The sequence below is a fragment of the Notothenia rossii genome, assembly GCF_949606895.1.
Source record: "Notothenia rossii genome assembly, chromosome: 5".
Lineage (NCBI taxonomy): Eukaryota > Metazoa > Chordata > Actinopteri > Perciformes > Nototheniidae > Notothenia > Notothenia rossii.
In genome coordinates this window covers 90,521,114-90,536,142 of record NC_136903.1, presented here as the reverse complement: position 1 = coordinate 90,536,142, position 15,029 = coordinate 90,521,114, and the positions used below count along the sequence as shown (strand labels likewise).

Here is a 15,029-nt window from a genome sequence, read left to right as displayed (position 1 = left end):
CCGGACTCTGTTGATGTACGTTGACCCCATGACCCCGATCAGCGCTCCGAGCACCGACCCGATGATGGACCAGTTCTTGGTTCTCTCCGCTCTCGTTCTCTCCTTCTCGTGACTCGCCCGAACGCCCGCAGAGAACAAGGAGAACTTTTCCCGCTCTCCGACCCCTCTGCGTTCTCGTACGCCGTGCGGAGACGGCGCTCCTCCTATCGGGGAGAAGGGCACATTATTAACAAGCTCATGTTCAAGGACATTATTTATATACGTGTCCCTGGTGTGGACTCGCAAAGTGTCAGAAAACAAAACCCTCTCTCTTTTGCTCCGTACCCACACATCTCTTTAAAACGGGGGAACGACGACGGAGCTGATCCAGAGTCAGCACGTTTCAGCTCACCTGCAGCAGTCTGTGCTCCTGCGTGGCGAGCTCCAGGTAGTGAGCCTCTTCTCTGGAGACCCGGTCCAGGCGGTCTCGGACCTCTTTCAGACGGACCTGCAGAACCTCCAGGCTGCCGTGAGCCTCGCGCACCATCCCTCTGGACACCATGAACGCTGACTCCGCCTGGAACAAACACACGTGAGATTCAGAGACAGCTTCATCCCGCAGGCAATAAGACAAAAACAACTTCATAACATTCGTCTGCTACTTAGTAATATCTATTATCTAATATATCATTCCAATAACTTGTATATAGACTTGTACTGCACTATTCCACTTTTTTTTAACTATTTTTCTTTTTGTATTACTTTTAATATAATATATTTTAATATTGTCTGCTTATCTGTATTATTGTGTTTCACTGTTGGAGAAGCGAGTGACCTAAGATTTTCAACGACATAATTACTCTGTAGCTAGTTTGACAATAAAGAACCTTGAACCTTGAACGTCGTCGTACACTCAGGACCTTTCTCAGTGTATCTGTAGGAGCTGTATTGTTCCTATGTCTAAATGCAGCATTAGTTTTATGTGAGCGTTTGAACACTGCCACGTCTGAAATGCAACCTCAATATGAAGGGATGCAGCGTGACAGCCAGAGCTCACCGTTAGCCGGTAATTACCGGACTATGAACGGTAAAATATGCTGAAGACCGGCAAAACTAAATCTCTCAGATTTGTTTTAAAGCTCAATAAATAACAAAGAAGACCTTTGACCGGCTCTTTTTCTAATTTTGTCGGGAAGATTTCAACTTTAACGGACTTTTTGACCGGCAAAGAATATTCTAACGGGAACTCTGGTTACAGCATAGTTTGGAAACAAAACGAAGTGGACTCAGAAGCCACAGCACCGGAGTCAGATCAGGGATTATTTGGATAAAACAGACAAAATCACCCCGATGACATCATTTGTCCTTAATAACTGTGAGAGACATTTGAATGAAGCTCATCTATTTATTGTGTGTCGCAGTCCTATTACTCAGGGCTGGAGGTATTTCAGGTGTGTGTTTTCACCTGATTGAGAGCGTCTGACCCCAGAAGGTCATATGGTTTTTGCTTTAGCTCAAGTGTGAGTAACGCGATGTCTGTATGACCAGGCAGTGAGTTAACGTGTATTCATTCTGCAGCTGATAACGAGCCTACCCATTCATCGCTGAAAATAACAACCGCCAGATCCTCACCGGAGTTAAACACCACAGCAGCTTTAGTTTGAGGCTAAAGCTCCTCCCTGTTTCAGGTCTAAAGGCCCGGACACACCAGCCGAATCGTCCGTCGGTGTTAGTCGGACGACGAAGCGTGCCCTGTCGCCCAAACTCAATTTGGTGTGTCCCGCACCATCGGCCGTGACACGCCTTATTTGGCCTTTCATGGCCGACGCATGGCCGATTCAACATGTTGAATCGGCCATGCATTGGGTCGGGCAGTCGTGCCAAATAAATCACTCTGATTGGCTGTTCAGCTAGCGAATCAGTGCATGAGAAGCGAAACGGAAGTGAGGGACGTAAACAAACGCTTTAAGTAGGCACAAAGAATGTCTTCCGCAAGCAACACTCCAATGGCTGATAGCTCCAGTACCGCACGAGATATGTTTTTGATGGACGAGAGTGAAAATGGAACGCACACGCTATTTGTTGTTTGTTTAGATCACGCAGTCTGTTCTTCTTCTCTCTGTGTATCAATCAGTCTATCTTCCGGTTGTTGCCTCTTTTGAATGATGAATACACACTACCGCCACCTGCTGGTAAGGAGAGTTATTGCCACTCACGCATGCGCAGTTCGTACGTGCTCGGCTGAAGTCTTTGCGGAGTGTTCCAGTGCGACTGTTGGCCAAGACGCAGGAGACGTGAGGCGACACAACAGTCGTGTTCCGTCGGGACGTGTTCTTTGGTGTCAGTTTGGTGTGTCAGGGCCTTAAAACCACCGGACTCAGGGACAGCTTCATCCAACAAGACGATTAAACACTTGAACTCTTTACAGGGTATATACAGGAATCCTGAGTCAAATGTAATAACCTTTTTTAAGACCTTTGTTAAGACCCTTCCCATACATTTTAAGACCTCATCTCCACTTGAGTTCTAACCGGTTACCATGGCGACACACTTTACCTCACATTGACTATATACAGTATTGATTGTCCTTCCTCCTTATCTTCCAACCATTTGGACGCAGACTCACATTTCCCCATAACGATGTTGTTTAACAACCGGCGTAAACGGACCTTCGCGCTATCAAGCAGTGAGCGTGCGATGTCCTGTTCAGATGACGTCAAATCCAACGGGATGCCATAAATAAACTACAAGAATCACACTACACACCTACGCAATGATTACATTCAGGCAGACTGTAGAATACAACCTCTTTGGACAATGTATATACTTATTGAAAACAAGCTACAAAACGTAATACCTTGGAAAATGCCCTTTAATACTTTTTAATAGCCTTCATTTTTGCTAAATCGATTTATCAACTTTAATACTTTTTAAGACCCCACGGACACCCCGCTTTAAAGTACATCCATAACATTAATCTGTTTGCAACTTACACATTATTTATTTAATATATCACGTTCAATTTACTTGTATAAAGACTCTTCTTGCACTATTTCTATTTTATTTGTATTTTCTTGCACTCTTTTACAGGGCCGTGGGAAGTAGGGGTGCTGAAGGTGCTGCAGCACCCCCTGGTGGAGGACAAGGGATCTGCACTTCCACAAGATATAATACAAATATGATACAAAAAAAAAGAATTTTCAGCCTTGATGTAACAACATTCATAATTAAGTAAAGATAACAACCCTTTTCACCCCGGTTACATGTTTAATTTGCCCTGTACGATGGGCGCTGTAGTGATGAAAGTGGGGGATGTTGGCTTATCAGGCGCCCGCAGCTCACAGCCAGCGTGAGAGAGAGAGAGAGAGATAGATAGAGAGAGGGGATACTGCGGTACCGGCGGGGATTGTTGTTAGCTTCTGCTGCGCTAATGATATCAGAAGCTGTTTCTACAATAATATGGAGGGAGAGTTCTGTCCTGTCTGAGAGGCTCAGTGAGGTGAAGGACTCTGACTGTTTAAATTGTTCACTTTAGTCTAAGTTATCTCATTGAGTTTCAAACGTTTTGATCACAATTTATGTAAACAAATATTTCAAAGGGACACCTTTATAATTATTAGGACAAATAAAAACAGGTTTGAAATCATTCCAATGTATACTATAGGCAGAGTAAACCAAAAATATCGTTTAAAACTGGAGAGATTTAAAAATATGCATAAATAAATAAATAAATGTTAACTATTTAAAATAAGATATGAATGACCAACACAAATCAAATAAGTTACATTGATTTGTTATTGGCTATGGTAGGTTATTGGAAGTGTTCACATATTTGATGAATAAAATGCAAACCGATCTTTTTCATATGGGTGTTTTAGAGTTGTAACCCCCTAGATCAGTCTCTAGTAATTGGGCGCTCAAAGTGCACCAGATTGAAGCATTTTACTTTAAAATGTTAAAAAAAATCTTCCCAGGGAGCTCCCCCGGACCCCCCTAGAGGATGTGAAGTCCACCCCCCAATTAAAACATGTTCAGGCAATACTAAATACATTTGAAGCCTTTTACATAAGCTGTCCACCATGTCAATACGTTTCTCTTTTTGCAGCGTATTGGTCTTTTGTAGAGGTTTTTCATTGCCAGCTAAAATCTTGCCTATAGGGCAGCACATTGGTGAAAACCAGCCCTGGTGTGATCCCCACAGCACCCCCCATTTGAAACATGTTCCCACGGCTATGCTCTTTTATCCGTCTTATTTACTCTATGTCCTCTATATATATTCGTGTTGCTCTGTTGGAGGAGCCTGAGACTTCAGTTGTGCCTTGCACTGTACACTGTAGCTGCTGAGCAAATGACGATAAAGCCGTGAATTGAATAAGTCTGAAACGCAGGGCAGCAATAAGAGACGCAAGCTGTGAGTGTTTCCCGACAGCTTCACACTGACCTCATTGACTCTGGTTTGAGCCACTCGGACCTCGTTGATCCCGACAAACTCCTCATATCTTTCCCACCAATAGTTCAGAGAGGAGCTGGCAGCCTGAGCCGACCTTTGACCCACTGATGACCCAGCTCACCTGCATGCTGGAGGAGGGAGAGAAGAGAGAGAAGAGAGAGAGAGGAAAGTTGTTTAGTTTCGTGTCATATTTTTCAGTTTCAGATGATAATGCTTTGTTTATAACAAAACCGTAAAATAGTTTTAATACAGGCTTTCTGCAGGTTTCAACAAGAAACATGTTAAACAATTAAGGCCACATGATTGACATTTAATACCAGGGGTGTTGAAATTAATCGTTTCTACGATGCATCGCGATGCGCACGTGGACGATTCTGATTCTGATTCTTTTTAGGAGATACATTTATATACTTAAGACGTTCTGCTTGGGCACACGAAGCAATCAGTTGGTCTTGTATATGGTCAATAAAATATGTTTGAATCAGTCGTAATATATTAGTTTGTACCTGTAACGCAGCCAGGGCGCGCTCCTTTACCACCTCAGCGTTGCCCTTCCCATCAGGAGGGGTGGGGTTAATTGGTGGGGTTTGTGGAGGGGTGGGCGGAGGAGAGCCAGGCTGATGGTGAGCGCTGTAGGTCCGGATCAGAGAGATTCTGCCGGGCAGGAAGAGGCGAGAAACAGAGCCGGAGCCACGAGTCCGGAGACAGATCTGAGCTCCTCTGTACCTGGAACAGTGAAGGTAGTTGCTCAATATGTCCCCAGTCTCTTTTTAATAATACAGTTGATAAGAGTCTGAACATTTACAATGTGACCTACTCAGAACCTGCTCTATCTGAAGCCCAAAAACAATAAAGTAAGACATGGGATTTACACAAAAGCGGCAACTAACTGGTGGGACATCAAGATTTTGGAATGTTACTAATTAAGAAATTGAAAGAATGGCATCAAGAGAGTGCATCAATTCTCTGTAATTTGTATACTTAGCAAGATAAGATAAGATAAGATAAGAAGTACAGCATAAAAAGACATGGCATTATACAATACAAATTAAAAGACTAGAAAATAAACAATCCAAAATGTAAACATCTCAATATAAATCAAATAGCATTATAAAAAAACTAGAAAATATGTTGAATTACAAATTTACAGTAGCAAAATATAAAGCAGGTTATTATATATACATAAGTTTGTGAGGAATGGAATATTAAATATTAGATTGAATATAAATGTAAAATGTACAGTAATGTTGTTAATCCTCAAATTCAGCCGTCAGATAAATCAGCTTTTTCCGATGGACGACATTTAGTAGAAGTACCTCATTGCAGCAGTCAGGAGTGCAGCTTCAAAACTGTCAACGCTTCTGTTTCACTGCTATTGAACATAATCTGGAACATGAACCAGGGAAAAAACTGTTAAATATTACACATTTATTCAGTATTTTCTTAATATTGGGTATTTTTTAAATACTCCTGTGATAAATACATGTACTGTGAATATGTCTAGATTTTTAATGTTGATTTTTTTTTTATTTAAAAAAAAATCTTATTCTATATTTTAAATACTTTTAACTCATATCTAATGCTTGACAACACTGCTGCTTGATTTCCAAATTTGGGATGAATAAAGTATTTATCTATCTAAATGGCTGAGGACTTCTTATCCTACTTTCATATGTCTGTGTTTATATCCTACACATTTTAAACCAACTTTTTTAGACTAATTACATATATGTTTTTGGGAGCATTAAGGGTTACATAACTTTAGTTTATTTGATAAGTGTTGGGTTTCAACTTTACATGTGGGAGAAAAACATAAAAATTCCACAAATATACAATTTCTTATTCACATTTAACTAAAAGAGAAAACCCTGATAAATAAGCATTTTGCACTCAAAACATGAGGAAAGACTTCCCACATGGTGAACTATCATCATCAAACTCATATTACTGACAGATAAACCAACTCAATAAGAAGCCATAAAGGATAATAATGAAGTGTAAAGGGTGTAACATAATTCATATAACTTTAATAGTGATTTTCCTCCAAGGTTATCTGTCACTTCTGTGTATTTCCTGCTTCATCCCGAGCTAGCCTTTAGCTCCACGTTGTTACCGATAAACTCACTTTAAAGTATTATACACAGAATATGTGATGGTTTCCCTCACATTACAAGGAAGTTAAACATATATACCTGTTGTCCTCAGTGTTGTCAGAGCATACATGTCACAAGGACGCCGTTTATTTGAGCTAACTCGTTAGCATTATGGATGTATAAAGTGCGGTGACATTCATTCCTATGACAGTTGCTCGGTGGCGCGTGAAGCCAGAAATGCATCATCAGCATCCGGGTCGTTTTGCTTATGGAGCATGCGCAGTTGAGTTTCTATTAAGCCCCGCCCACGATATCCCGCTCTCGGCTCAGTCAAATCAATGGAGAGGCGAAATAACTCTTGATTCAGCTTTTATTGCATTTATTAAATGTTAGACCCTAATAATTTAAATAACGGCGATAAAAGCGTTCGTGCTGGGTGGTTAATTTAGCTAAAAAAAAACAAGACGCTGATTTACTGACGTCTCTTCCCCCAATGTAAGTCAACGGGGAAAAGTCATTTTTGGCCAACGTGACGTCAATTTTGCTGTAGTACCACAGTTTGGCCACTACGACCGTTTTCAAATATCTGCTTCAACGGTCTGCCCTGGTGACGGTTGATTTTCATTCGGGCATATAACGGTCCTTCTTCTTCCAGTTTATAGTTCACTGTGAGGTCCTGAGAGCGCGCATTAACAACTGGCTGCAGAACACAAAACCTATTTTTCTCTCCTTAAAAACTACTGCGAATCAGATTTAAAATGTCCGGAAGAGAAGGTGAGAAGTGATTTTTATCTGATAGTCATCATAACATATATTTTTATGTGTTTCTGTCAGCAGGCAGCGTGTTTTACTGGGTGGGTTAGCTTGGCATGCTAACGAGAGCATGAGTCTCATGACGTCATTGCTTGCACCAAACCACGTTTAGAATCTGCCGCAGTGGTTAATTATGTGCTTGTTAATCAGTGTAGACATTGACAAATATATGTTTTTAGATCATATTAGAGCCACTGAGATTGTCTGCAACATTCGGCTCATAAATGGTGTTGTTATAGGTAATATTAATACAACTTTAAGTGGATTTTTCCCCTTTTTCTTATCGTGTTAAAATCTTGCTTTCATCTAAAATGTGTAGCTCTCGCGAGACTTTAAGGCAAAAGCATGAGTTGACTTCTTTCTTCACCAAACCACGTTCAAAATCTTAACACTTTAATATGTTTCTGCTTGTTAGGAAGGGTATACATAAATTAAATGATGTATTCAGATACATATTGAATCATGGCCATCGTCTGTAACATTCGGCTCATAAATAGTCTTAGAATATTGAATTTAAACCAAATATTAAGTGTATTTCCCTCGTTTCTTATTCTGTTAACTGGCAACAGACAATTTTAATTCAAATGTAATATGTGGAACTATCGGGATATTTTAAGGCTCTGGATTCATATCATATTAAATAGCAGGTCTTATCTATGTGTTTGTTTAACACTCAGCATTTTCTGATTCATCAGAGGACTGCAGCCTTGACAATATCTATTTATTATTCATCTTTTATAACATGTATTATCTTTGTTCCACAGGAGGCAAAAAGAAGCCCCTGAAGGCGCCCAAGAAACAGAACAAAGAAATGGATGATGTAAGTAAACACAGAGACAACAAATAAAACACTATTAGATAAAGGCATGCACATAATAACATATATTTTGTGTTTGCAGGATGAAGTTGCCTTCAAGCAGAAGCAGAAGGAGGAACAGAAGGCGTTGGAAGCGTTGAAGACCAAAGCTTCAGGAAAAGGACCTATGTGTAAGACTAGAAACACATCAATGCACTACATGTGTTACTTAGGAACCATTTCTCGTCGTTTTAGTGTCTTTTACACAGTGTTTCTGCCAGACCAGGGCTGAGAGGGCGTCCACCCCGAGAGCCGGGTGGGGGTGGGGTTGTGTGTCGTGACATGACACGTGACTTGAATTTTGAATTGAGCCGTCCCTTCAGTAAGAGATACTATCTCTTTATGTATTAGTGATGGGAATTCCGGCTCTTTTTAGTGAGCCGGATCATTTTGCTCGGCTCGCTGCTCGGCTCCGGCGCTCGCAGTTCACGCGCATGCTCCACTAGCGCCCCCCCCCCCCTTCAAGACTCGCCGGCAGTACACTTTCCGTCAGAGGAACACGCTTTGCTGGCGGCGCAAATAATCCCACCAGACTCTGTTGCCCCTCCAACAGAAGGACTTCCTTTTTCCTTTTCGTTATTTCAAGCGATAAAAACTCTCGATCTTCTCTCAAATTATTTAGTTTTTTGGACGCCCTCGGCTCGAGTTCAGGGCGTTCCGAGCTGAATAAGGGCGTCACATGACACCAAGAAGCCCCCCTGGCGAAAACGCTGCTTTTACAACAATAGGGTTGAGTCATGTTGATGCTTAATGCCAGGGGTACACGGGATTACTCTTCTCGTTACTAGGAGTGTTCAAACACTTAACGACAACAGTGTTTTATGTTTTGTGACACTGTGTAGTTTCTAAATACACTGTTAATTTATTTGGTAGTTTAATGATTTGTGGCAGACGGTGGCTCAGATCGAACAAAAACTAATTCTAAATATCGAATTTAACCTGAGAATAAACACATATCCCCAGATGTATGCCGCTACGTAGTCCTAATGGAAAGTTATTTTGAAGTACTTATTTATGTTTTAGTTACCTTTCATATTACGATTATACATACAAAATCTAAATTAGCATATTATTCATAATGTGTTATTAAGCCGCCGAGAGGTAAAGACATTTAAATAAGCTCCATCTTAACATTCTGCAATATTGAAGTAATGTTCACACTATTCATGGGTAAAGGTAACCCTATAATGTGAGACATCATCTGCAAAATTAGTTCTGTTACTGTTAAGACATATTGTCCACAATACTGTACATATACACACGTTTTAATATACGTTAGCAAGAAAGCTTAAAATGTGTTTATAATGCATGATATTTCTAGTATTTCTAAACCGGTGTAAAGTTAATTTGACCCTTAAAAACCTCTCAAATTACATTTTTAATATGAAAACAAAACGTCTACTTTCAGCAATGTATGTACAAACTAGGGATGGGAACGATTAATTGAATATTCAAAATTATTCAGGTATTCGAACATGAATATTTTTATTGTAGTACTTTTTTTTTGGTAGGGGTGCCTAAGTTGATTACATCTGATCAAATGGAATAATTCAATGTATACGACAGTGCCATAGCTGAGTGTGTCGGGTCTAAAGGTGTGTGTGGCTCCGCTCACTGGTCCCTCACAGCGGGCAGAGCTGCAGGTGCTGATCTCTCTCTCTCTCTCGTCCGGTTATACTTCACTCGCGTTAATGTCCAAATCCATCAGAAAACCAAGTTATGTTTTAAGCATGAAAGCTGTAGGCCTATAGCTGTCACCTGTTCAAGCTGTGATCAGCAGTTCAATACATTTGACAAATTCGACTTGGTTTCAATACTTATTTGAAAAAATAAAAGTTTTCAAAATAAAAACTTTTTGTAAAAATGTTTCCCACATTTTTTTCTTTTTTATAGGATATGTAGATATTGGTTAATCGGTTAACCGTTTTTTTGGGGGTCGAATATTCGAATATACATTTGCCTTCTAATTCCCATCCCTAGTACAAACATAAAAATCAGCCACCATTTTTCCCACTTGATCCATCGGCCATGTCAGAGGTTTTCTTACGCGCACAAATATTAACTTAATTAACTTTATTTAACTCGATGGGGAAATTCTGTTTTTATACACACACCAAGGTGCACATGAACCTGCAGCTTTTTGTTATACAACACAAATTCATCCATTCGTGTTCTGTAAAAAGACAGGATCCCTTATCGTATACCTTTTTAATTAATCTGTTTTCCTGTTGTCTTTCCCCTGCAGGCGGCACTGGCATCAAGAAATCTGGCAAGAAGTAACATGTGAATCTGACGACGATGTGTGTGTGCTCCCGGTGTCGCGCCGTGTGTTCGACCCGCTGAGAAGACTCCATTTTGTTTTGCTATGTAACTCAAAAACCCCCAATAAATTAAAGACCTGCTCTAAATAGTGAACAGGATGAAAGTACACATTTCTTAACTCTCCAACAGCATGTAGAGAGTTCCTCAGTCACACACTGACCAACATCTTTACATACAGTTTAGAAATGAAGGTGTGCCGTTTAAGAAATGTTGGAAAAATGCTGATTTCCACTGTATTTTGTGTCCATATGAAACTAAAGAAGAAACACACACATCACCACCAAGTTCTTATCTTTTTGATTTGTGTTGTATTGTAAAGAGGGAGATACTAATAAAGTTTTTGTAATAACTACTGCCTGTCATTTTCATTTGTGGTGTGTTGGATATCATGGGGTTTAAACAAGAACGGGGATACTATAAAAGCTATCAACCGGATCAATAAATACACAATTGGCTTTTTCTACAATGATCATTTTTATTTCTAAAAGAATATATAAAAGCTTTACTTACATGACCTCAAGGAGAGAATGAGCAAGTTGAAATTAGGAAACTATATTGTGACCACTTTTGTTTACCGTCATAAAAGATTGAATACATATTTAAAAGCATATAATTTCTTAAAATTATTAACAAATAGATATATTGATTCAGTCAAAAACTCCTGCCTATGTTCAGGGGTATATCAGTATGTAGTGTCTCTACTTTAAAGCAGTGGTTCTCAACTGGTGGGTCGCGGACCCGTTTCGAGTGGGTCGCAGATGTGAGTGAAAAAAAAAAAAAAAAAATCCTTTATTTATTTTTTTTGGGGGGAAAAAGTCCAACTTTTATTTTGAAGGCCCGATTTTCTAACGCTGTGCGTGCAGTCGGCGTTGGACTGAAAGTACCGGAGACAATAAACGGTTTTGAAAACTTCTGTCACGTAGTGATCATCTTCTCAATAAAACATCTTTGCTGATTTTTTTTCGAGTCTTCTGGCCAATCAGAATCAAGATTGTTGCCGGAAGTCCCCACGGAGAATAACTTTGTGGTAGAACTATTCTTTATACATCCATGGGTACATCTTCAGATACAAATGAACACATAATGAAATATGACCCCCGGTTTGATGATTGACAGGTCACAGAACAATGGGGGCTATCTACCCTAACCCACAATTTAAACTATTTCACACAGACTCTCTCCTCTTTGCTCTTCTCTCTGTGTGGAGCAGCAAGTTCAGCTTCAGAACAAAGTGAAAAACAAACAATGGCATAAAATATTATTAATATGTCATAATACATCTATTTATTTTCTTCTCAGAGTGTACCAGAATGGGTAGTTTATATGTTAGTATTTCAAAAAATCTCCTGGGGGAGAATCCCCCCAGACCCCCCTGCTGGTGTTAGGTTTTCATCACGTGTGCCTTTTTATGTTATACAGTTCAGCTTTGATTCTATCATCTCATTAAACCTTATATAAAAGCATTCTTTTGTACTGTGTAGGGATATAAGGGATATATGCACTGTACTTCACTTTAATTAATATTGTATGCTGCAAAGCGTATATATTACTGCAGGACTTTTTTTTTTAATAGATTTGAGTGGTTCAAAATTTCGGGTCGCGATTTATTGACGAAGGAAAAAGTGGGTCCCGAGGCCTGACCAGTTGAGAACCACTGCTCTAAAGAGTCCTCTCCTGCTGATGTTCAGGTGTATATCAGTATGTAGTGTCTCTACTTTAAAGAGTCCTCTCCTGCTGATGTTCAGGTGTATATCAGTATGTAGTGTCTCTACTTTAAAGAGTCCTCTCCTGCTGATGTTCAGGTGTATATCAGTATGTAGTGTCTCTACTTTAAAGAGTCCTCTCCTGCTGATGTTCAGGTGTATATCAGTATGTAGTGTCTCTACTTTAAAGAGTCCTCTCCTGCTGATGTGCAGGTGTATATCAGTATGTAGTGTCTCTACTTTAAAGAGTCCTCTCCTGCTGATGTTCAGGTGTATATCAGTATGTAGTGTCTCTACTTTAAAGAGTCCTCTCCTGCTGATGTTCAGGTGTATATCAGTATGTAGTGTCTCTACTTTAAAGAGTCCTCTCCTGCTGATGTGCAGGTGTATATCAGTATGTAGTGTCTCTACTTTAAAGAGTCCTCTCCTGCTGATGTTCAGGTGTATATCAGTATGTTGTGTCTCTACTTTAAAGAGTCCTCTCCTGCTGATGTTCAGGTGTATATCAGTATGCAGTGTCTCTACTTTAAAGAGTCCTCTGCTGCTGATGTTCAGGTGTATATCAGTATGTAGTGTCTCTACTTTAAAGAGTCCTCTCCTGCTGATGTTCAGGTGTATATCAGTATGTAGTGTCTCTACTTTAAAGAGTCCTCTCCTGCTGATGTTCAGGTGTATATCAGTATCTAGTGTCTCTACTTTAAAGAGTCCTCTCCTGCTGATGTTCAGGTGTATATCAGTATGTAGTGTCTCTACTTTAAAGAGTCCTCTCCTGCTGATGTTCAGGTGTATATCAGTATGTAGTGTCTCTACTTTAAAGAGTCCTCTCCTGCTGATGTTCAGGTGTATATCAGTATGTAGTGTCTCTACTTTAAAGAGTCCTCTCCTGCTGATGTTCAGGTGTATATCAGTATGTAGTGTCTCTACTTTAAAGAGTCCTCTCCTGCTGATGTTCAGGTGTATATCAGTATGTAGTGTCTCTACTGGGACATGTCTCCATGCTTTAATGTTCAAAAAGCTCTATTTTTCTCGCTGCAGCACCTCTTTTCACCCTCTGTCTGAAACCAGAGCCCAGTCTGCTCAGAGTTACAGATGGATGTGACTATGTTGAGGAAGTAAAACAAAGAAGTCCAATGGAGATAACATTTTAACCTTTGTAGACCATTTACATTCACAAAGACAACAGGAAAGGGAAACCCCCCTAAAACACATAAGGCCTCTTTAAAGGAGTTCTCAGTCGGTGTCAGTGAGGGATGTGAGCAGCAGTCCAGTGAAGAGCCTGAGGTACAGTGTTTTGAACCCAGAATAAAATCAGGGTCAACTTAAATAGTTTTCTTCTGGTAATGTGTGGTTTAGTTTCTTGTTTAAATCTCATTCCCGCGGTTCATCTGGGCCACCTTCATGCGGAGAATCTGGATCTGCAGGCTGAGCTTCTCTCTCTCCAGCATCAGGTTTCCTCTCTGAAGCTCCAGCAGACCCTCGTCCTGCGGAGGAGTCGGGGGAAACAGCGGGAACACACCTGCAGAGAGAAACCAGGTGAGGAAGGGCTTGGAAAGACTTTAAAGGTCAAAAGAGTTCATCTTCACTTAAAATCCTTCTCTGTAGAATGCTGCAGGAATGAGTCCCAAACAAACTGACTCAGTATGTAGCACTTCTACTCAAATTCATTGTTTGTTTTCAATGTGTTGTTTTGGTTGTTGGCCTGAAATAAGTCTGTTGTTCTCACGCCATTTCATGTTAAAGTCACGAAATGTAATCTATTGATTCGTGTTCACAAACACGACTTCCCCATTTTTTTTTCGTGTCAGATTTTTAAAGCAATGTAAATAATAACAAATTAGAAGGAAAAAAAGATTTTAAAAGATACAGATTTCAGTATCCTGACACAGTATGATTTTTAGAAGCAATGTATTTGTATTGGTAGTATGTTTCGTGCCTGCACCAAATAATAACAAAAAAGATTAATATAAATAGAGATTTCAGTATTCTGAGGCTCTGAGCACCATTTCTTTTCCTCGCGGACGGCAAAAAAAAGTCAGACATTATATGATATAAAATAAAAGCAATAATCGTGGCTTGACATTGAGTAAGAATATGTTTTTATGAACCCCACAGCTTCCGGTCTTCCAACACCCCACCGGAAAAAATACGTGGTGCAGGCACGAAACATACTACCAATAGAAATACATTGCTTTTAAAATTGTTCGGTGTGACACGAATCAAGAGATTACATTTATTTCGTGACTATAACACGAAATGCCGTGAGACTGGGTTGGGTTAACACAAGCTGAAGAGACTTTAGCTTAGCGGTGGTGACGTGAAGTCATGTGACCGTGCTGTAGTTCCTTTATAGCCCAACATTAGCCACCTTTAGCTTAGCGGTGGTGACGTGAAGTCATGTGACCGTGCTGTAGTTCCTTTATAGCCCAACATTAGCCACCTTTAGCTTAGCGGTGGTGACGTGAAGTCATGTGACCGTGCTGTAGTTCCTTTATAGCCCAACATTAACCACCTTTAACTTAGCGGTGGTGACGTGAAGTCATGTGACCGTGCTGTAGTTCCTTTATAGCCCAACATTAGCCACCTTTAGCTTAGCGGTGGTGACGTGAAGTCATGTGACCGTGCTGTAGTTCCTTTATAGCCCAACATTAGCCACCTTTAGCTTAGCGGTGGTGACGTGAAGTCATGTGACCGTGCTGTAGTTCCTTTATAGCCCAACATTAGCCACCTTTAGCTTAGCGATGGTGACGTGAAGTCATGTGACCGTGCTGTAGTTCCTTTATAGCACAACATTTGCCTCCTTTAGCTTAGCGATG

At 40.2% G+C, this 15,029-nt stretch overlaps 2 protein-coding genes across 2 annotated transcripts in view; one reads left to right on the top strand and one right to left on the bottom strand.

The window, feature by feature from the left end:
* ccdc51 (coiled-coil domain containing 51) overlaps nt 1-6,999 on the bottom strand; it is a gene marked incomplete at its 3' end in the record, with an annotated part of 9,362 nt that extends 2,363 nt beyond the window's left edge. The window contains 8 exon segments of the mRNA XM_079680619.1: nt 7-156; nt 159-203; nt 392-556; nt 4,421-4,530; nt 4,533-4,557; nt 4,936-5,155; nt 5,746-5,815; nt 6,622-6,999. Coding sequence (XP_079536745.1) covers nt 7-156; nt 159-203; nt 392-556; nt 4,421-4,530; nt 4,533-4,557; nt 4,936-5,155; nt 5,746-5,750 — 720 coding nt within the window. The 5' untranslated portion in view covers nt 5,751-5,815; nt 6,622-6,999.
* A 141-nt stretch (nt 7,000-7,140) lies between these two features.
* Nucleotides 7,141-10,865, top strand: tma7 (translation machinery associated 7 homolog). Its single transcript, XM_079685780.1, has 4 exons — nt 7,141-7,296; nt 8,100-8,155; nt 8,235-8,322; nt 10,437-10,865. The coding sequence occupies exons 1-4, from the start codon at nt 7,281-7,283 to the stop codon at nt 10,469-10,471; spliced, it is 195 nt and encodes a 64-aa protein (XP_079541906.1). The 5' UTR covers nt 7,141-7,280; the 3' UTR covers nt 10,472-10,865.
* The last annotated feature ends 4,164 nt before the right edge of the window (nt 10,866-15,029 follow it).